The sequence below is a fragment of the Penicillium samsonianum genome (genome assembly GCF_028829775.1).
Source record: "Penicillium samsonianum strain IBT 33392 chromosome Unknown utg000005l_segment0_segment0, whole genome shotgun sequence".
Classification (NCBI taxonomy): Eukaryota; Fungi; Ascomycota; class Eurotiomycetes; order Eurotiales; family Aspergillaceae; genus Penicillium; species Penicillium samsonianum.
The window spans coordinates 3343427-3364312 of NW_026643263.1; the positions used below are offsets into that span (position 1 = coordinate 3343427).

The 20886-nt window shown below is 45.8% G+C and overlaps 6 protein-coding genes across 6 annotated transcripts; 3 read left to right on the top strand and 3 right to left on the bottom strand.

Annotated features, from left to right (window-relative positions):
- Nucleotides 1-503: 503 nt before the first annotated feature.
- N7471_010164 (uncharacterized protein) lies at nt 504-2024 on the bottom strand (the record flags this gene model as incomplete). Its single annotated transcript, XM_057282883.1, has 1 exon — nt 504-2024. The coding sequence occupies one exon, from the start codon at nt 2022-2024 to the stop codon at nt 504-506; it is 1521 nt and encodes a 506-aa protein (XP_057133766.1).
- Nucleotides 2025-2670: 646 nt separating this feature from the next.
- N7471_010165 (alternative oxidase) lies at nt 2671-4180 on the bottom strand. Its single transcript, XM_057282884.1, has 3 exons — nt 3680-4180; nt 3337-3627; nt 2671-3258 (listed from the first exon to the last, which is right to left on the bottom strand). The coding sequence occupies exons 1-3, from the start codon at nt 3934-3936 to the stop codon at nt 2721-2723; spliced, it is 1086 nt and encodes a 361-aa protein (XP_057133767.1). The 5' UTR covers nt 3937-4180; the 3' UTR covers nt 2671-2720.
- A 3550-nt stretch (nt 4181-7730) lies between these two features.
- On the top strand, nt 7731-8257 carry N7471_010166 (uncharacterized protein; the record flags this gene model as incomplete). The annotated part of the gene is made up of 3 exons (XM_057282885.1): nt 7731-7892; nt 7982-8029; nt 8180-8257. 3 exons carry the CDS (start codon nt 7731-7733, stop codon nt 8255-8257), a joined length of 288 nt encoding a protein of 95 aa, XP_057133768.1.
- A 353-nt stretch (nt 8258-8610) lies between these two features.
- Nucleotides 8611-8970, bottom strand: N7471_010167 (uncharacterized protein; the record flags this gene model as incomplete). Its single annotated transcript, XM_057282886.1, has 1 exon — nt 8611-8970. The coding sequence occupies one exon, from the start codon at nt 8968-8970 to the stop codon at nt 8611-8613; it is 360 nt and encodes a 119-aa protein (XP_057133769.1).
- Nucleotides 8971-9983: 1013 nt separating this feature from the next.
- On the top strand, nt 9984-10722 carry N7471_010168 (oxidase ustYa family protein; the record flags this gene model as incomplete). Its single annotated transcript, XM_057282887.1, has 4 exons — nt 9984-10002; nt 10072-10194; nt 10247-10383; nt 10444-10722. The coding sequence occupies 4 exons, from the start codon at nt 9984-9986 to the stop codon at nt 10720-10722; spliced, it is 558 nt and encodes a 185-aa protein (XP_057133770.1).
- Nucleotides 10723-13555: 2833 nt separating this feature from the next.
- N7471_010169 (ABC transporter integral membrane type 1) lies at nt 13556-18360 on the top strand (the record flags this gene model as incomplete). Its single annotated transcript, XM_057282888.1, has 13 exons — nt 13556-14069; nt 14132-14358; nt 14416-14695; nt 14756-15711; nt 15773-15935; nt 15996-16358; nt 16413-16524; nt 16580-16651; nt 16710-16760; nt 16822-16886; nt 16944-17437; nt 17505-17713; nt 17763-18360. The coding sequence occupies 13 exons, from the start codon at nt 13556-13558 to the stop codon at nt 18358-18360; spliced, it is 4104 nt and encodes a 1367-aa protein (XP_057133771.1).
- Nucleotides 18361-20886: the final 2526 nt, after the last annotated feature.

Here is a 20886-nt window from a genome sequence, read left to right on the forward strand (position 1 = left end):
GTTTCGGTTGAACGGCATTCGCTGTTTCTGCTAGCACATTAGGCCTGTATGAATATCAATCTAACTCTTAACTATGTTGTACGTGGACTGCACACCCTCTGTGCACGAGGTTGTCGATCAGGTCAAAGTGCTAGACGCGTTAATTAGAAATTAATGCCTAAGTAAGTTAGTCGCTTCTTTGTATATTCGGATCAGCAACCGTATATCCTAACGCGGACTGAACACAACGGTAAGACACTAGGGGATGAATGTTCAAAGCTTCAATCCGATGATGATGCATATACGCGTCTATAGAATGAAACACGAGTGATGAGATGTACAATAAATACAATTCTAAAAGAGACCAATAATCAAGAAAAACCAAAATATGCAGAGGCGGGCAGAACAGTCGGCGACAATTCAGGGGTATCTTATCAAGTGCCCATAAAGATATCAAAACGAAAAAAGAAACAATCGAGAAGTAAACATGAACTTCTAACACTTCAATACTTCAAACACTGCCCTCAAATCAACCCAGCACTCGGAGGTCGCCCAGGGTTAGCCGCCTGCCAATCGCGCACCAGTTCTTCACGAACAGTTTTGCACCAAGCCAGCAGTGCAGTATCGAACCGCTTCCAAGCGGTAGTGCCACTATTCTGTACAACCCCCATAACATCAACATCCAGCCGGAGCTCCCACCGGAGTTGTGCAGCTTTTACCCAGAACTGAAGATTCTCAGTCTGCCGGTACGGCTTGGCAATGTCCAAGTGGTAAGCCGTGATCTCGCCGAATTGGCGTTTCGACTTCTTGATCGCAAGGTTGTGTAACTGAACCAGGGCACGGCCGTCCCGGAACCTATCAAGAAACGCGGTGGGAAGGGAGTCACCGGGAGTCTCCTCAACCGGTGTCCAAGTCGGCAAGGAGTCACCGCCAGGCAACAGACTGCGTAGGAAGGACTCCTCGCGTGAGCGCTCACGACCTCTCCAATCGCCAGCGGCCCAGTCCCAGTTCTGCCGCTCTTGGGCTTCGAGGTCTTCCAGCGTTTTCTCGCGGACTAGCATGGTGCGCACAGCCGCGATCCACCCCTGAATCCGTCCACGTTCCTCCTCGCGCAGACCGCTGGCAAAATGCCGTGCAGCCCACCGCTTCAGAACTTCCAGAACGTCGAAAAGTTCCTTGCGGATCTCCCGTTCGCTCTTTATTGATGCTAAGCGCTCTGGGTTCTCGTGCGTGGTATAGTAGATCTTGGCTGCACGAATTGCGTTTGTAACATCGTCCAGGATGCACATGCCTTGCGCCTCTTCCTTATTCATTGGGGTCGGGGCCTGCCCGGTTTGATCATCCTCGTTTGCCTCGGTGATATCACCTGGAGAAAGACTCGATCGGATGATTGGGCGGGGAGGAGGCTCCGCGCCATTTTCAATTGCCTCGATATTAGTCTCTGCCTTATCTAGCGCGAGCGTAAGCTGCCGGCGCAAGAAAATCAGATCTGGCGGAGGGGGGATGTGGTGCGTTTTGATGCTGTATGTGCTGACTGTAGGTGGCAGCATCACCTCTGCGTCCTCGTCCTCAAATTCATCCTCCGCCTGGTCTGCCATATCTGACGGGCTCGCGACCAGGTCATCATCCATGTGTCGTTGATTGGGGGTGATCAGGACTCGTGGCACATTATGCCTGTTCCTCTTGTCCTTTTCCCACTCGCGGCCCCTCCCGCTCTTCCCGTCCAGTAAGCCTGTTCGGGCAAAATAGTATTGTAGGTGGGCGATACTGCCGAGACTCATGACGCTGTCGCGGTGGCGGGCTGAGTCCGAGAACTCCGCACCCAATGCACGGGTATATCCATGCCGGCGGGAGGATGTTGACACAGACGATCTGGCATCTGCGGAGGTGGCGGAGGAGGTGGAGCGGGAGGACTCGGAGGAAAATGTGCGGTCTGGGGAGGAATATGAGGAGATAGCTGGCGTTGCTGGAATAGATGGCGATGGCGAGGAGGCCCGGATAGGCGCCGCCGCCTTAGAGTCCATGGACCGTCGGGGCGCGTCCATCTTGTTTGAATTTGAATTGTTCAGCGTGTACTGTTTCACCGGGCTAGATTTGGTGGATCTGGGTCGCGTGAAGATCAATCAGTAGAACGTTCACAGTGACGGGTATTCTGCGGGGGGGTGGTGTGACGTTGACAATGAGGCCTGGGCGATCCTCAGACGAGCAACGGCTTTTATATAAATGGATTAATGAAAGGAAGGTTTAATGAGACCTGCAGGATCAACGGGCGAGAAACTGCTTTTGGGTCAAAAGGGGGGGCTTCGACTAACCGGGGCTAAAAGGGGAAGCGGGTCAACCACATGGTGAAAGAGATGAGTGTTCCTTTTCCACCAAAAATAAACCAATAAGACCAGTCTGACCCCTTTTCTGCGATTGTCGATTGAAAGTTATGAAGCTATATTTAATGCTTGTATACTTCCAAGGCCTCGAACATCGGGTCCACGGGTGTTCCTGAATTGCCTGGTTGGGCTTAGCTTGTGCCCCGCGTTCCATGGTTTTGATGGGCTTCGTGGCTGACAACCTTCCAAGATTGGAACATTGGAACCTTCCAAACTTGGAAGGTACATGGGGTAAGTGAACGATGCATACAACTTGGAAAAGAGATGAGATGCTATTCAATGATCAATAACCAATAACCCTTTCTAACCCCCCCCCCCCCCATTTTTCAAACGCCTGTAAAAATGCGCCTTTTGAATGCCTCAAGGCTTCTCCCTTCTCGATTCAGTCAGAAAAATGTCCTTGCGATCCCAACCCTCTGGCTTCAGGTTATCAATGCCCTTCGTCGGATGGTTTATGTTCGGATCCGCGTACTCAATCTGGTAGGGATTGGGATCGTAAGTCTGCTTGAGGTTGGCGAGGGTGTGATTGACCTCGCGGTGCTTGGCTTCGTCGGCGCGGACAAACATCAGCAGGTCCCTCATCTTTTGCTGACCCTCTGGCATCTGCCAGTATTTGACCGCAATCTCGGGTGCATCGAGATTATTCCACTCCGGGAGCTTGCCGGCCTCTAGTTCCTCAATCGCACGGGTGTAAGTAATGACAGCCTCCTCCTCAAGGTATCCCACAAATCTGTGGCAGATGCGTGGGGAGATCAGATATGCCAGGAAGAAGCCGTTGAAGAAGAAACCCTGGGCGCCGATGACCATCAAGCGCATGAACCAGCCTGGTTCGGCCAGTTTCAGGAAGGTGAGGAGGTGCATGCGTTCGTTAAATGCTTCTTCGAGCAGGGTTTCAATCCTAGATCAAAAGGAAGTGGGTTAGCATTGAGGTAATATATGTTAGGATTTTAAATACTAGCTTGGGTAATTGACGTACCATCCATTGTCCCTCTTCATCTTGCGAAGACTACGGAGATGTCGCAGCATGCCGCCCACCATCCCGGGGACACCGGCCACACTTTCCAGGAAGATAAATCGATTTAGCCATTTGTGCTCGGTCATTTTGAAGATGGCCGGCAGTTCCTCGCCGGGCTTGGGATGTCTGTATCCTGTCGCCGTGTCCATACCCCATCGGAAGATGCGTACAGTTCCTAGGGCAACCCAGTCGGACCAATTTGAGGCTTGTCTGTGGGCAATGCGAATATTTCGCATTTGGGACTCGGTGTATCTGGCATAGAGTTAGTGTCTGGCTCAGATCGAGGGACTGCGAATACACTTACACTGGATGCACCCATGCTGTTTGCACCTCCTTGACATTTGGAGTCTTTGGTGCTGGAAAGTAATCTGTAATCTGGTTCTGGGGTGTTGACGAAATAGGGCGTTTGGATGTGAGGCTGAATGCCGATGTGCGCTTGCTGACTCCACATGCAGGGTTGCATGTTGTTACTGCAGCGCCCGAGTAGGTTCGTACAGCAAGGTGCAGGTACTGTGGCTTTGCTGCAGCCCGCAAGGGAGCCCTCACTGATAGAGTATTCATGATGTAACCCACGAGGCCGAATTTGAGATGGGTTATGATTAATGGTGATGAAGGTATCAAGGTATTGAAGGGGATGAAGAGGATGAGGTGAAGAAGATCAACAATGTACAGAAGAAGTTTAATAGGAAGTCTTGTTTGTGGTTGAAGAGAGATGAGGTGTGACTCCCAATCTTTAACGCTTTAAATACATAATCTACGCAATTATTCGGACACGAATAAAACCAGGGACATTTGCAAAAGGGTCAAAGAAAAATCCCCGGAAATGCTTAGACTGTACCCTTGGAAGTTGAAAATGATGACACTCCGTATACTTCATGGCCCAGGCACCTGGATGTTCCCCTTTCCATCGGCTTCCCATTATATCCCTTATCCCTCAAGATCATATCACCATTGTAATACTTGAACAAGAAGCGAATATATCAGGCTTCCCATTATCCCTGCAACATATTCACGCCTTCCATATCACCAATACTACTCTTTCCTTCCGAAACGATCAAAGCCCTTGCTGGCAGGTGACTTCGGGAGGGACCGGGAACGCCGATATGACTCAGCCAGCCCGCAGACCTGGAGCGAGCCTACAATCAATCCCGAGAAATATTCGGCATCAAAGCCCGGAGTTAATTTGAGGTCATTTTCTGGTCTCGGGATCTTGAAGATATCCATTTCTTTTATCTCACCGGTGACTGAATGGACAAGCGGTTGATAATTTGAAAAAAGGAGAAAATTATCTGCCCGTTTCCTACCGATCAAGGCACATGCATAGCAATTGCTTACCTCAAGTGGTTTGTTTTTCGACATGAAAGAGCTATAATAATAGATTGAACCCTACATAAAAAGCCTGTCAAGTGTCCTTTCCTTATTTGCGTCAAGATCTGACAGCCGTTTTCTGTCAGTCCCTACTACAGTAGCCAAACCATTGGGCTCCAGTTGTTTAACATGGCTGGAATTTCTTGTATTCTACATAGAAACCATAATGCCATGTGGTCAGACTCCGAGTGCTCTGGATCTAATTTGTTGTTTCTTAGGGATATAAACTTAATAGTGACATCTATATAACTCAAAGAACTTGAATTGTTCGACTTCTATAGAACTCGGAAGGACCTTCTTTGATATCTAAAAACAATAATATATCCTCAGCTCAACACACGGCCCACGGCCACAGCCACCAATTTCCATCAGCTATTATGGCCTCGTCTTTAATTGGAGTTGTAGTTATCCATAGGGCGACGTTATCGATGAAGGTACATTTTCCTTAAGTTTTATTTTTAGATATCAAAAGAAGGTCCTTCCGAGTTCTATGGAAGTCGAACAATTCAAGTTCTTTATGTTATATGAGGTCACTATTAAGTCTAATTAATTAATGAACAACAAACTACTCTAGAAAATATCCTTCTAAGTCCTATAGAAGTCGAATAAAGTTTAAGTTCTTTAAGCTATATAGAGATCACTATGAAGTCTCTATCCTTAAGGAACGACAAACTAGATCTAAAAATACCCGTACTCGCAACTTTGGCCGAGCGGTTAAGGCGCTAGGTTAGTCATCATTTCTTTAAATGAATCTGAACTTCCACTAATCATATCACAGACTCAAGAGTTACCTCTTTCACTGATTCAGTGAGCATTCTAGTCACGAAAGTGGCGTGGGTTCGATTCCCACAGGTTGCATATTCTTTTTTTTTTATAGTCCGGCTGAGTTGGACTATGGCGTTATTCGCTCACTTAATACCAATTTGAATTTCAACTAATATATCAGACTTAATGGAATTATTACCTCTTTCACTGATTCGGTATTCACACACGGAAGTGATGTGGATTCGCATGGATCATATGTCCTTTTGTTTTCATTTGGATAAACTGATTAAATACACTCTCTTGGAAACAGCTAAGAAACAAGAGAATATTTTTAAAAAATATATCATCATATAAATTTGTTAAGAAAAAAAAATATAAAACGAGGGAGTATCAATCTGTTAAGAATCCTATCTCAGTTAATTCTCGGTATAGTTGCTTACCAACACCACCAGTCTCCGTATACAACTTACATCACATTATATCGCAGAAGGTCATTTCAATTCAGACCGTCTCCAGTCGATAGAATCTGTGAGTATCCAGCAATCAGAGTTGTTATCACTCATTCTTATTCTTTCTAATCCTTTCCCCTGATTCCATTATATTTCATATTCATTTATTGAGTAATTTTTGTATATACAGAGGATGAAGATGAGCCCATAGACATATCCTTATTTTATTTATTGGCTTCTTTCTGGCTATGATAAGATCAGATAGCCTACAATTTCATTCCCGGTAGTATATTATATTATCATTTCGCAGAAGATCGCTTAATCTCCTTTTTTCTTTGTCGCATATAGTATAGTTCCCACTGTACTGTTTCAATGCAATCAACATCAAAGACTTTGAATTTATCGAATTGATCACCCTTTTGCGCTCGGCTGGATATACGCCCAGGGGTTAGGTTGTATGGGTCAAATCCAAAATTTAGTTCAGTGCAAATATTTGATTTTAGACCCCTTTTCTATAGGATACACATACCATATAGAGGGACTTCAAAATCATTATTATTTCAATATATATCGATATGAATGTGAATAAACATTAAAAAAATCAATTTTAAAAGTATAATATTGTTGTTACCAGCCAGTTCTTTCAGCAAAAGAGTGCATTTCAACTAGAATACTAAGTACAAGGAGTAGAAGAGAAAGAAAGAAAGGATTGGTTGGAGCAAGGTCCTTTGTGGGGCCTTGATGCAAACCATGCAAATAACTCGGCAGGCGGTCAGTAACGACAGAACCAAGGTTATCATGTCTAGATCGTGACATAACCCCTAGCTAAGAACGCATTCAGTCCCTAAATGCCGGTTTGTCATCATCAATATGATCATCTAGGAAGTTGTCGTGTTATGCCGCTTCAATCCATTCCTATTAACATAGGGGAGGGCCCGGTTTCATTAGGTATTGCTTATAGAATTATTATAGTTTGTACGACGTATGCTTGAAATTGCTAGTAGGGTACTATTGTAAGTCCACGTCGTGTCCTAGCTATTACACTCGATATTATAGCTTCCGGTAGTGAGTTCTTTCTATCGGTGGGGGAGGAATCACAATCTGTGCGGACATGGATGACTAACTGTAATAACTATACACTTTTGTATGGTATGACTTGTACCAGTGGTCAGGTGATATTCGGGTATTCGACCCTGTATCAACTGGGTATTGCAACCTGGTTCTTGACAGAATCTTTAAACAATGTTGCCAATTCCACAGAGGCTGCAAAATTTCGTATAAAAGTTGAGGATTTCACAATAGAACATGATAGTGCTTAAGCATGCTCGAGATATCGCCTAAGAAATAGAAACCAATGGATAACATGTTACATTGAATGTTCTATGGATTTACTAGGCACATGCACTTCAGGGTATGCCTCCACCTTTCTTCCTTCTCTCCCTATCTTTAGCTCCTTTTTTGCTATGAAAAATGGGGGCTTTTCTGACGCGTTGTAATGTCAACCAGCGTAATACTACCGTCTTTAGTCCTTAAATGCAGGCCCGATAGCTAAGAGGTACTACAGTCAAAAAAGAGAGATGTAGCAAATCCACAAGAGCGTAATAGTATAGGGATAGATATGATGAACATCCATTTTGGTAGTGTAGAATTTAGTCGAGAAAGTGGTGGGGTTATCTATTTCGGTAGCGGATAGTAAGTGGCACATAGGGTGCAAAATTTTGTGTAAAAGTTGAGGACAGAACCTGGCTTCCTCAGCTCATCTTGAACTGGGTAATGGTCTCCAGCACCGCGAAGATGTGTCTGTCATTTGCTGGATGGCGGGCGCGGAACGTCTCATCACGGCCCGACCTGGTACTTGATCCAGGATTTGTGCATGACCGGTGGTCTGCGTGTGGAACTGAATCTGACCTGGAGCGTGGCCCAGGATATGTTCAGGTACCGCAGCCTCGACCTCTACATACTGAGCGCGGCCATTCTACTATCGCCCTCGGTTTTGAAATAGCGTGCACGAACCTTTAGCTTAGGACGATGTGGGTGTCATGCGTAAGAACTTCAAGATTTGGGTTCGCGAGGTGAGATCGAAGGTTGAAGAGAGTATGTTCTTCAGATACTAAATGGGTTATATCTCCCACTTCCTGACAATTGATGCAAGTTTTCGCAGCTTATAATGAATCCGCAGCAACGCCTGGGCCAGATAGCGCCTTTCGCTAACTAGCGTACAGATAGAACTGACTGCTGGAAGACTACATCCCGCGCTGCCTTTCTGCAAAGATACTGATGATGAATTTGAAGATCGCTAGAATGAAAAATCCCGGCTATTGATTCACGCCTCACTTAGTGTTAGGTAGCTCGGTATACAGACTGATTTGTCTATCTTTGGCTGTTCAGCAATAGGCATCTAATGAGCGACTTGAAGAGTAAAACAAGAAATCTCAAATTACATGAATGGCTTTCCATGCAACGTAGACGAGAGGCCATATCCATGGAAGGCCATCGACCTCTCACAAATGCTCGTTGTAGTAACTGATCATCACATTGAACGACTCGACAATATCGCGCAATACCGAAAAGCCGAGCCTTACTCTCTTGTACTCGGGATCAGCGACCAACTCCAGTGAAAAGCTTTTGAGAAGGAACAAACATACTCTGAGATTTAAATCGACTCATAAGCCTTGTCGAACCACGCAGCAGCAGCAGCATCTTCCTCGGGAGAACGCTTCTCGGAATAAGCCTTGTCGAACCACGCAGCAGCAGCAGCATCTTCCTCGGGAGAACGCTTCTCGGAATAAGCCTTGTCGAACCACGCAGCAGCAGCAGCATCTTCCTCGGGAGAACGCTTCTCGGAATAAGCCTTGTCGAACCACGCAGCAGCAGCAGCATCTTCCTTGGGAGAACGCTTCTCGGAGTAGGCCTTGTCAAACCATTCGGCCGCTGCTTCAGTCCCCGAGCTAACAGGAACTGCAATCGCCAAAGATGCAGAAAGTGCAACAAATAAAGTAGACGAGAATCTCATTTTGATAATATGAGACTGAAAAAGGTGGACTTTGGGATGACTGTAAACTGGATGGAAAGGGAAACGTTCTTAGGGATAAAAGAGCAGGAAAAACAGCCCATCTTTATAGAGCTTGAGAGAAGAACTCGTGTCTCTGAATGCCCAGGAGCAATTGCCCTTACCCAAGCAATCTGCGAACTCATAACCAGACAGAAGTGGATATTCCACCAATGATTCCTCATGACTGAGAAGCATGAGGCTAGCAGCTAGCCATTCTAACAATTTCCATAAAGATAATGCCGCGTTTGCCGTCGTGATGCGACCTAAAAACAGAGTATGTCGTCAATTGTAGGGATATCATTATTATCACAGGGATGTTTTCTTGAGCACGACCACTATTACGAAAATCAGGGTTACAGTGCATGAGTATGAATGTCAACAAACATGGATTCATGGCCCCTAAGAGCTAGAAACGAAGGCTTGTCCACTCACGAGATACGTCCATAGATCCGTCGGTTGTGAGGCTAAGGTCAGGTTGAATTTTTCCTGATAAGGAAGATTATGTGTATGTCAGGCGGAAAAGCTGTGATCACTCTTACACCTGAGACCCTGGCCAAATGAGACCGGCAGACCACTCTAAGTGTTGTATCAAATACGAGTATATTTCAGGCCTTAGGAGTCGTGAATGAGAATCGCCGGAAGCTGTCAGTCCTTCCTTTGACCTTATTCCAAACCCTTCTCAAAATTCCACTTAACTCACCATAACCCAAAAGCATCTATCTACCTTTTGAACAGAAGTCGAGATGGTCGCCACGTCGGCTTACATGAGAGCTCAATCTCAAGAAGAACCCTGTCCAGAAGAATATGAAGAGCAACAGGATTCGCCTCTCATGGGGGTACAAAAATCGGCCACCAATAGACAATGTTGCCGACTCCAAGTCCTTATGGCCATTTCAATTGCATTATTTGGAGGGGCATGTTTGCTGTTTGCTGCATTGCTCACCATTCTTGCACCCAGTGACCGGAAATGTGCAATGCAGTTATCATCTTACTGTGGGTTTCAAGTTTCTCGGCTTAGGTATTCTGACGTCTATGAAATATCTGCTAATCGTAACCTTTTAGCCCCATTACTAGAGGCAGTGGAATATTACGAGGTCGACTGGGCGAACAACTTCCATCAGGAGTCCATTTACCGGGGATCACCAACTTCAGAGCTAGAACTCGCATGGGATCGTCTTTGGAGACGTAAGTATTGTAGTTAATCCTATACTTTGGACAAGCTTCTGAAGATACTTAGAACACGATATCAACGTTCCGCTGAACAAGTTATCCTCACTCAATCGGTCGGTGGATGCAAATTGGAAGCAGACACCCGCGCAATATGGCGGAGGCGCCGAAGCTAATGTAGAAGTGTTTCATCAGCTGCATTGTCTGGTATGTGTATAATGATCTGTTTGATATATAAGGCTAATAGGAACGAATTTGTCGTGTTAGAACATGATTCGACAGTACACGTACCTTGACTCCTACGAAGTGCCACCGGAGGGGTTTCAGAAATCCCCGGAAATGTCAAGAACACATGTCGACCACTGCATTGAGACGCTACGAATTCATCTCATGTGTGCAGGGGATGTGACACCTGTGCTGGTGCGGCTGGACGACTCCAAGCCGCTTGGGGCCGAGGCAGATTTCTCGACGCACCACAAATGTCGCCGATTCGATAAATTGACTGAGTGGATGGAGATACATGCCATACGTACAGAGGAGGCTTAGCCTGCCCTAGATAGTGCCCTGTGGAAGGGTAGATTGGTGTAAATTGCCCCGGCCTAACGCCGGCGTGGCTTGATCTAGCCCTGCATGCCATGCCGCCTTGGCCTGCGGATGACCAGCCAGATTTCAATTAAATATACTTACCGAGAAAAACTTGTCATTCATATCCATAACGAGGCGCCCACAGAGTACCGATTTTTTGTACAATGCCAGGAGGGTGCTTTAGTGGACATGTCAATGAGGGGCGCCTCGCTAGTTAGTTAACTAACTAACGTATTTCACTACCGAGCCGGCCACACCACCGAGCCGGCCACCCAAACCAACCTACCAATTTCAAATACATATATCTCAACCAAAACTCCATTAAATTAAATACACTAAAATCATCATCTATCTGGACATGCATCTCTTCTATGACCCTGGTTTTTACATAGCCCGCACGTTAGTAATGCTCTCGTTCGTGGTTGTAAAGGTGGCGAAGGCCTTCTTCGCCGGGGGCGGGGGGTGCTTCAACTGCTGCCACCGGCTCAGTAATCAATTGAGAAGCTTTTTGAACTGTGAGCCCTACTTCAGCTGGTATCTGCCTTCAGGATCGAGTGCGCTTTTGCTTCTGCTTCTCGTTAGCGGCGCGTAATTCCTTATTTTCTTTCGCAAGTAAGATAGCACCTTGCATTATAAGACGGAAGCCTTTCACAAGCTAGTTTAATGCACGATCTAACGGGCTAGGTGGACTTCGAGATCGTGTACGAAGTAAAGCTTTAATTAACGAAGTCTGCCGGCGTAGTTCTTTCTCTATAGCTAGCGTTTTTAGTGTAAAATTTCGACTTAATTCACTACCCCGGCTAGGAGGGGGGTAGGTATTCGAAGCCAGATATCAAGCTTTAAAAGCACTTGATCTGGTGAAAAAGGAACTAAACCGGTAGATCGGAAGCTACTTTTAATTGTCTCCGGTTTAAAAGCTTCAATTCGTGCTTCTAGATATACTTCAAGAAAGTCAAGTTTCTCAATATAGTTGATCCCGTTCCGCATCTTCGTTTCAACCGCCTCACTATAAGACCGTTTTAAGACCGCAAAACAGCCGATATCGAGAGGTTATAAAAGATAGGATAAATAAGTAGGCATACAAATTGGTATCACCTTATTTTACTCGCAAATTTGATCAAATTTCGGCGTTAAATAACTTCCATATCCGTCAAGTATTAAAAGCCGATACGCCCCCTTCGTACGTGAAGAAGTAATAGGAATAAAGAGCTTTTCAAGCCAGCGAAGTCCAATTTCATTAGAAGTCCAACCATTAGGGCTCACTTCAAAGCGCCAATCGCCCGGAAGGCCTTTAAACTAGGATTCAAGGAAGACCTTTCCTTTAAAAATCATATAAGGAGGAAGCACCCAGCTAGAAGCATTCGTACATTTAATCACTATCACCCACTCTCGAGTTCTAGGTTATAAAAGTGTTCTTCGGCCGTGGTATTCACTCTTCGTAATAACCCTCGTAGTTACCGTTACTCCTAGGGCAAAACCAGTCTCGTCAAAGTTATAAACGTCATCAGGGTGGATTCCAAATTAAAGGATCGTTTTTTAAACTAAATCAAACCACTCCCTAATGATTTTCGGGTCTTTACATTTCGCGCGCTCGTAGTTATACCGTTTCGAGAATCGGGAGGAGAGGAGAGGGTGCCGTTAAACAAATTTTGTAACCCAATTTTCGCCGACCGAAATAACTAGGGTGGTTCCACATTATTAAAGAAGAAGATCCGCCATTTCTCGAACTATAGAAGGCTAGGGGGCTGCTCCACGAGAATCCATAGAGAGAATCCATTTTTAAAGCGATTCCTCTTCAGTTTCTGTCAATTTATAACAATTAGCGCGCGAAATCGCGCGGTGTTAATGGCCACGTAGTCGGTCTTAGAGGGTTGAACGTGGTATGTTAAAACGGCGCGCCACTTCACGAATTGAAGATATTTCTTGATTTTTAAAAGCCTGGATAACTAATAAAATCCTACCCTCTTGCTCTATTAAATTTCTAGAGCTTCGGGAGCGAATTGGTGGCATGGTGGGTGGTTGAATTGACTAAGTGCTAATTCATGGACGCGTTTTGGGTGGGGTGGCCGGCTCGGTGGTGTGGCCGGCTCGGTAGTGAAATACGTTAGTAAATTAGTCTTTCAAACCTGATTCCTTAGGCCACCAACCCTAACTAGTTAGTACTTATGCCATTTGTCATGCATGTCTACTGTCCCGGAGATCAAGAAGCCAGTACTGAGACAAAAGCAGGGAAATAGTCGGTTAATGAATTGGAGCGCCGCCAGCGTCGTATTCAACATCAGCTGGCGTCGACTAGCTTATCGCAACGCTCACAGCCAATATAATCAGCCAGGGGTTGGTGCTTTTGCCAGACACGTAGCACGCCGCATTCACACCCTGCAGCACAAAGAACATTTTCAGGCTCTATCACGCATTCCCTGGATTTCTACCTGCGTAATGCTTTCCCCTCCTCCATCTCTGCTAACTCATCTTGTTCGCGTGCACCAAGAAAAGTGAAGATGCAGTGTGATGTTTCTGCTGATACTCACTTCGGTCCAAGAGTGTCGCCTTGTCGTCGCGACTTCGACTTTACACTACTCTTCGAGCAGGGGGTCCTCGCTTTAGTTCCCGATCTGTCATTCCTCATTCTATGCTTTTGTCGGTGGTACTTTATTCGCGGGGAGCGAAAAGAGATACGCCGCGGGGCGGTTAGCACTTACAAGATGGTCGGTCTCCATTTTCGCTTTCCCAGAGCTCCCAAGGAAGCTTGCAAGCTGATGTTATTTTGGATGTTATACAGGTGTTCTATACGATAATGCTGGCGCTGAAGTTTGTTCTCCTTATTTTATGGTGTTTACCGCAGTTTCTGGTAACAAAGATCTCAGTTGCGTCTGCTACGGTGGGCATGATTAGCACTCTGGCGCTGTTACTACTTTCGCACTATGACCATGCACGTTCCCTGAAGCCTTCGAGTTTGATCTGCCTATATCTTCTGGGGAGCATCATATTTGAAATTGCGCAAGTACGGACTTTGTGGTTGTTCCATCCTATAAGCTACTCTCTCGCGGCGACAGTCACTGCTGCTCTCGTGGTCCGGTCCCTGTTACTCGTATTGGAGACGAGCGAGAACAGAGAAACTCTAAGCCCTCAACACGGCCGTATTTCTCCAGAAAATTTCACCGGGATCTTCAGTCAGAGTACCTACTGGTGGCTCAACGGGCTATTCATAAGTGGCTTCCGAGGCGAGCTATCCCTCGATGATCTCTATCCCCTGGATGAGGAACTCTTGACTAAGTCTCTCATTTCCCGCGGTGATCAGCAATGGAAAGGTAACAAAGTTGACTTGGGTGATTTGAATTAATAGAATTGGAGACTGACTCATGACTGCCAGAAAAACCCACTCGACGGCTAGCACTTTTCCGTAATATCATTCACGACTTGAAATGGACGGTAGCAGCGGCAGTCGCCCCTCGCCTTTGTTTGATTGGGTTCAAGTTTGCCCAGCCCTTTCTCATTAACGACCTCATCAATTACGTGTCCGAAAACGGCTCCAGTGAGCTATCCGGGGTCAAGTATGGCTTCATCGGTGCGACAGTGTTAATCTATGTAGGGATAGCAGTAAGTAGTCCACACGTCCCTCACTGGATCGATTCCCTCGATTGCTGAACATTCTAGGTAAGCACTGCTTTGTTCAAGCGTCAAGCTATTCGTTTGGTCACTATGACTCGTGGATCGTTAGTTACGATGATATATGTGAAGACCCTTCGCCAAGCTTCAGGTCGATGTCAAGAGACACGTTCGACCACCTTAATGAGCACCGATGTTGATCGGATTGTCACCGGGCTGTTGAACTTCCACGAGCTCTGGGCATCACCTGTAGAGATCGTGATTGCGCTTGTGCTTCTAAGTAGATCCGTTGGATACCCCTCGGTCGCCGCTCTGGCTGTTGCTTTGGGTAGGTTCTTGCAAACTCGGCGATGAAAAGATATAGAAATAGAAAACTGACCAAAAAAAGTGAGCGTACTAGGGTCCTCCTATCTCGCGCCTCGAATGCGGCAATGGCAAAAAATTTGGGTGCAAGCTGTTCAGGAGAGAGTCAGTTTCACTTCGGTGGTACTCAAAGAACTGCGCCAGATCAAAATGTTCGGTGCCGAGTCCGATATAGGCCTTAAGATACACAGACTTCGCGAATCGGAACTACGTCAATCTAAGCCCTATCGATCAATGATTGTCGGTGTGAATGTTTTGAGCGCGCTATCGACTGCTATCACTCCCGCTGTGACAATAGCCGTGTATGCCGCTACACAGCTGAAGCTTAGGCTAGAGACACCTAGCACTGATATTGTGTTCACGTCCTTATCCTTAATTTCACTTCTGACAAACCCGGTAGTGCTATTATCGGTCTCATGGACGAGATTCACATCCGCTACTGGCTGTTTCGATCGGATCCAAGAATTTCTTTACAAGGACAACCGAGCGAACGAGGTCCTAGTAGGGGGTGAATGGGTAGCACCTGAGAACGTTTCAGGAACGAAGCTTAACTCAGTATCGGCTCAGTCCCAGCCCCTTGTTTGTATGGCTGACTGTAGCTTCAGCTTGGGCCTGAATAACCCAGCGATTCTCTATGGGATAACACTGAAGATAAAGTATGCTTCATACACAGCGGTGACTGGCCCTATTGGCTCTGGCAAGTCATCCTTACTCGAAGCAATACTCGGCGAAATGTATCTAAGAGAAGGGAGTCTGTCCGTTAGTTCGGTCAAGATGGCGTATTGCAAGCAAAATCCGTGGATATTCAATGGCACACTAAAAGCGAACATCATCGGAGAATCACACGCTGACGAAAAATGGCTCGAAGAGGTGTTATATGTCTGTGCCCTGGATATTGAAGCCACAACACTTCCTCTCGGACTTGACACAGTAGCTGGGAGCTCAGGAGCTCAGCTAAGTGGAGGACAGAAGCAGCGAGTGGTAAATATACCGATAAACATTCTTTTAGCTTTTTTCTAGCTACTAATTTGCGTGAATTTAGGCTTTGGCCAGAGCAATCTACGCGAGGCCATCTTTACTGGTTTTAGATGACTGTTTTGGCGCCTTGGATACAGTGACATCAAGGATAGTCTTCCAGCACGTGCTCGGTCGCGCTGGCCTGGCTAGAAGGATGGGTATGGCTACCATTCTTGTGACAACAGCAGGTGAGTCTAATATGCTCATATAAACAATTACGGCGCTGACAGCTTTTTTTACATCAATAGTGCAACATTTGAAAGAAGCGGACAATCTGATTGTTCTTTCAAAAGACGGTCGCGTGGAAGCTAAAGGGCGTTTCGAAGAACTGGTGAAGAAAAATGAGTACATACAGAGCCTTTCTTGTTCAATAAGCTCCGAAGACAATAGTATCGAAGAAGAAAGCGAAGAGAGTGTTTCCAGGCTCGAGGGGGTACAGGAAATGAGGCAAAAAACCGGAGAGACCGCTAAAAGAGAGACAGTTCCTAACTCACCCCGAGGTGGTGGGGACATCTCGCTCTACACCTACTATATCAGATCGTTTGGCTGGTGGGTATTTGGGTTAACGCTGGTATTCGCATCTCTATTCGTGTTCTGCATTTCCTTTCCGCGTGAGTATCTCCGTTGCCCTATCGAGAGAAATAGTTGCTAAATATTCATTGCAGAGGTTATGCTGAGCTGGTGGTGTGGCTCAGCCCCCCAAAAAAATTATATATATCTCGGTTCCTACGTCGGTATATCGTCTATCGCCATCATTGCGATGGCCGCTTTTATTGGGTATGTTTAACGCACTCCACTCAATATGTTCGTAGAGATTTCTCATGCATCTTAGATTCTTTTTTGTCTGGGCTGTTCCCAGGTCAGCTGTCCAGCTACATAGAATTTTTCTGGACGCGATCATGAGGTGAGAGATCAAGACCCACTAGATATAGGTCTGAATTTCTTACTGAAGAGCTTTCTAGAGCACCTTGGCCTAGCGTGGCTCGGATAGATACAGGTGATCTCATCAATAGGTAAGACATCTGTGTGAGACGCCACGAAATTTCATTTTCAATGGATGCTGATTGCTTCCAGGTTTAGCCAGGACATGTCACTTCTTGACATGCAGCTTCCTGTTGCATTCGGCATAAGTCTTCAGAGTTCGTGGTCTCCGATCCTTCAAAGTTGTTTAATCACAAGTACTGACTCTTGAGCAGACGTTTTGACTTGCATCGCACAAAGCGCCTTGATAGCTACTGGATCAGGCTACATGTCTGTCGTAATCCCCTTCTGCATTATGGCAGTATGGACAATCCAAGCTTTCTACTTGCGTACTTCCCGGCAGGTCAGACTCCTTGATCTAGAAGCAAAGGCTCCCCTTTACGCCCAATTCTTGGAAACCACAGAGGGTCTTACAACTATCCGTGCACTTCATTGGCAGCAAGAATTTGCAGATCAAAATGCCGAGCTCCTCGACACGTCCCAGAAGCCATTTTACACTATGTACTCCATTCAGCAGTGGCTGCAGGTTGTTTTGGATCTCCTCATGGCAGGGCTTGCGACCGTTCTAGTTACATTGGCTATTTTTGTGAGCAAGAAGACTAGCTCTGGAGCCCTCGGCGTTGCTCTTGTGAACCTGCTTTCATTCAACGCAACATTGACATCGTTAATCACGAACTGGACACAGTTGGAGACTTCTCTAGGGGCAATTGTAAGAGTCAAACAATTTGTGACAGACCTGCAACTACAACCGGCTAGGAACGAGATAGCTTGTCCAGAGGGTTGGCCGTGGGAAGGTCGAGTGGAATTTCGAAGGGTTTCTGCGTCATATGGGTAAGTCTTTGTTTGAGCATCACCTTCGAGGCAAGTCAATTGAACCAAGGACTAAGATTGCTCCTAGGGGACATGTTTCCACCCCTGTATTGCGAAGTGTCTCATTTAGCCTAGAGGGCGGCCAGAAACTAGGTATTTGTGGGAGAACCGGAAGGTAAGGCTAGCAAAGCCCTTATGAATGAGTGACGACTAAACTCGACCAGTGGAAAGAGTTCTTTGCTTGCTTGCTTTTTCTCTCTCGTGACGATCACGTCTGGCGAAATCTTCATTGACGGTGTCGATATCTCAACTCTTCCCAAAGAGAAGCTTCACTCTGCATTGGTCCCAATTTCTCAAAATCCATTAGTTATTCCCGGTTCAATCCGTGAAAACCTTGCCTTGGGAATAACATCAACTATCGATGATTCAGCGATGGTATCTGCGTTGAAGGAAGTCGGACTTTGGTATCAGATTCGAGACCATGGTGGCCTGAGTGCGAACATCGATACAACTAATCTATCCAATGGCCAAAGACAGATTTTATGCATTGCCCGTGCTATTCTATTTCCTGGTAGGATCATCATCGTGGATGAGCCTACGGCCGGATTTGATGAACATACCGAGAGATTGGCCACGGGGCTTCTTCGTGAGAAGCTGAAAGGGCGGACTATAATCTCAATTACCCATCAAATCAATACTGTGATGGACTCGGATCTGGTCATGGTCATGAAGCACGGTACAGTATCTGAATTAGGAGCACCGCAAGAGCTTTTGAGTAGGCGGGGCATGTTCTGGCAGTTGTACTCGGCAAAGACAACATAGAAATGTAGAGTGAAAACTTCAGATCAATGCATACCTGTTGAGATTCTCTCTACACCCTAGCAGCGGCTGGGAATGAGGGGACAAAGTCTCCTTTTATATTTGAGATCATAGAACAGTAACTTTATTAGTATTGAGTTTTACTGCTGTTAGAAGTATAATATACCTTGACTATATTAGGCAACTCTCCGAAAGGTAAGACATCGGTAATAATGTCGTCGGGGCCAGGATTCGGTGGCTCCTTAGGTGTGTCAGGCATGTCGGCAGGAGAAGTATAGAAGACTATAAGGGTAGTAAATTCCCGATACTTCTAAGCCTCCCTCTCGGGACTCGTTGAATAATAGCGGCCCCGTGGAAAGCGCCGCGACCGAATTCTCTTAGTAGCATTTAACGCCATCAAAGGCAACGCGAGCGGATGGCCCGATCGCCGAGGGAGTAGTGGCATGTTACGATCCATATTCAGAACAAGTGCTCGCTAGAAACGCGTAGCTGGATGAGGGCCTACAAATTTAATTGATTATTAGGCTGGTTTTTAATCTTTCAGAAAGAGAAATCCATCATACCGAGAATTTGAGCTTCTTGGACCTTAAAGGCTCTAGAGAAGAGCTTAAACTGCTCATTAAGTCATGCCAGGAATGATAGTAGGGACCCAGGAACTCATAGATGAACGTTCGGTCTGTAAGCGAGTATATCAAGATAAGGGCCGACAATATACTGCAGGCGGTTGCTGGATCTTCGTCTGTGTCGTTGGGCTTTTTCGGGCTATCTTACGCCCTTTCTCCGTCTGGTTGTCGAGAGAGGGCGGTTTGGGTTGTAAAGAAGAGAAGAAGTTTCAGCAGGAGGGGCTGATAGAGTATGTCGACGAAGAGAGTCACGTTGTTAGGATGATAGCGCGTGACGAGTGCTGAAAACTCTGCAAGGTGACCGTTCGCTAGTGTAGAGACTACGTAGGCGACATCGTTTGTAGGTGGGTGTATGGCCCGGCCGGTTGGAACGTCGTAGAGAGAGGCGCTGGTGACGTGGCGATGGCTTCGATGGAGAGCCCGTTGGAGGTTGAAGATGGTGTTGTGAGTAAGAGGAAGGTTAGATAGAGCTTGCGGGGGTTCATAATATGTCAGGAGATAGGTCTACAGAGACGACTAGGTGCAGAGCGGAATGTGAGATAATGACTGAGTAGTTGAAGAAGCTAAGTTCTAGACTAGGAAAGTTAACAGACGAAGATGTCACGACCTGCATTACCTCATGCTTTCCATATTCCAAAGTCAAGGTTCCATATGCATTAAACTTAGAAGCTCGTTCTATTACCAATGCATTTTTAACCATGGAACCATGGAATCTTTCGGGGCATACCTCCATATTTCTTCCTTTTCTACTTATCTCTAACAAAGAATAGTCGGTCACGCATACGGCATATATCCTTAACGACCTAAGACCCTATTATCCTGATATATTTGGACTAACATGATATAAGCAATGTTACATGTAAGAACCCTCCGATAGGCTTTTAGATATTGTCTTTATATGTACTTTCTAGATTTGTCTAATTTCTTTTAAATTAGCTATATATCTGCTATCTACAATTATATCTGTAACTATATTTTGAAAGGAATCAAGGGCCCTTAACGGGCAAAGCTCGTTTATTATTGTATAAAAAAATAAATATATGACGGTTTTAAAAAAAAAAAGAGTAACGAAAAGGAAAAGTACAATTACGCCCCGAGGTCGATTTCGAAGTCATCTGTGTGGTAACTTAATATTAGTATGAGATCTTAATAGTTATATGTGATAGGTCGTGACAGGAAGCATAGATGCATTGGAGACATTGATAGATTGAAGGTATAGATGGATTGGAGGCATAGATAGAAGGAAAGTAGATCAGACATACCGTCGTTCTCATTATCGGCAGTGCCGACGGCGGGCATGTCCGCACCACAGGTGGCTGGAACCGGGTCAACAACCGGCACAGCATGTATAGCGTAGGCACAAGATCACCAGGTTGAAGACATCTTCACCAGCCTTGATATCGGGTTTTTGTGGGTACCTTGGCTTGGCACGCAAAATTTCAAAGCATTTTAACAGTGGTGAGTGTGTTTGGTCCGGGTTGAGAATTAGTTGGCCACGGATGGAACCATCTTGCATCGATTGCTGTATGCATCCTAACAGAGCCAGTTGCTTATGAGTATAGTTGAGAAACTCGAGCCACCAGCATCGCCCATGCAACACATCTAGAAAATCTGACAATGTTCGAGCAAATCGTTCATTCTATTCAGATAGTTAGACAAACTACGTAGGTAGAAAACATATAATAAGTGCCACTTACGCTGGGCCCTTAGTTTGATCACATGTGACAGGCGTGCATGTTATGCAACTCTCTGAATATTACCCAAGGAGCGAAAGACCTTCTTTGCGTTAGACTGGGTGTAGATGGATCAGGGTGAGTATGCGACATGCATACACGATGCGCAACCTGTGAACTTCACTCAAGGAAGAATTCCTCAGAGCACTGTTGGCCCCTGAATTCTGATTCAA

Bases quoted from the DNA above. Each gene is read 5' to 3' on its own strand.
- N7471_010165 (XM_057282884.1), bottom strand. From the start codon at position 3,936: ATGAATACTCTATCAGTGAGGGCTCCCTTGCGGGCTGCAGCAAAGCCA. The intron at 3,628-3,679 runs GTAAGTGTATTC...ACTCTATGCCAG, and splicing joins ACAGCATGGGTGCATCCAGT to ATACACCGAGTCCCAAATGC. The intron at 3,259-3,336 runs GTACGTCAATTA...CTTTTGATCTAG, and splicing joins ATGAAGAGGGACAATGGATG to GATTGAAACCCTGCTCGAAG.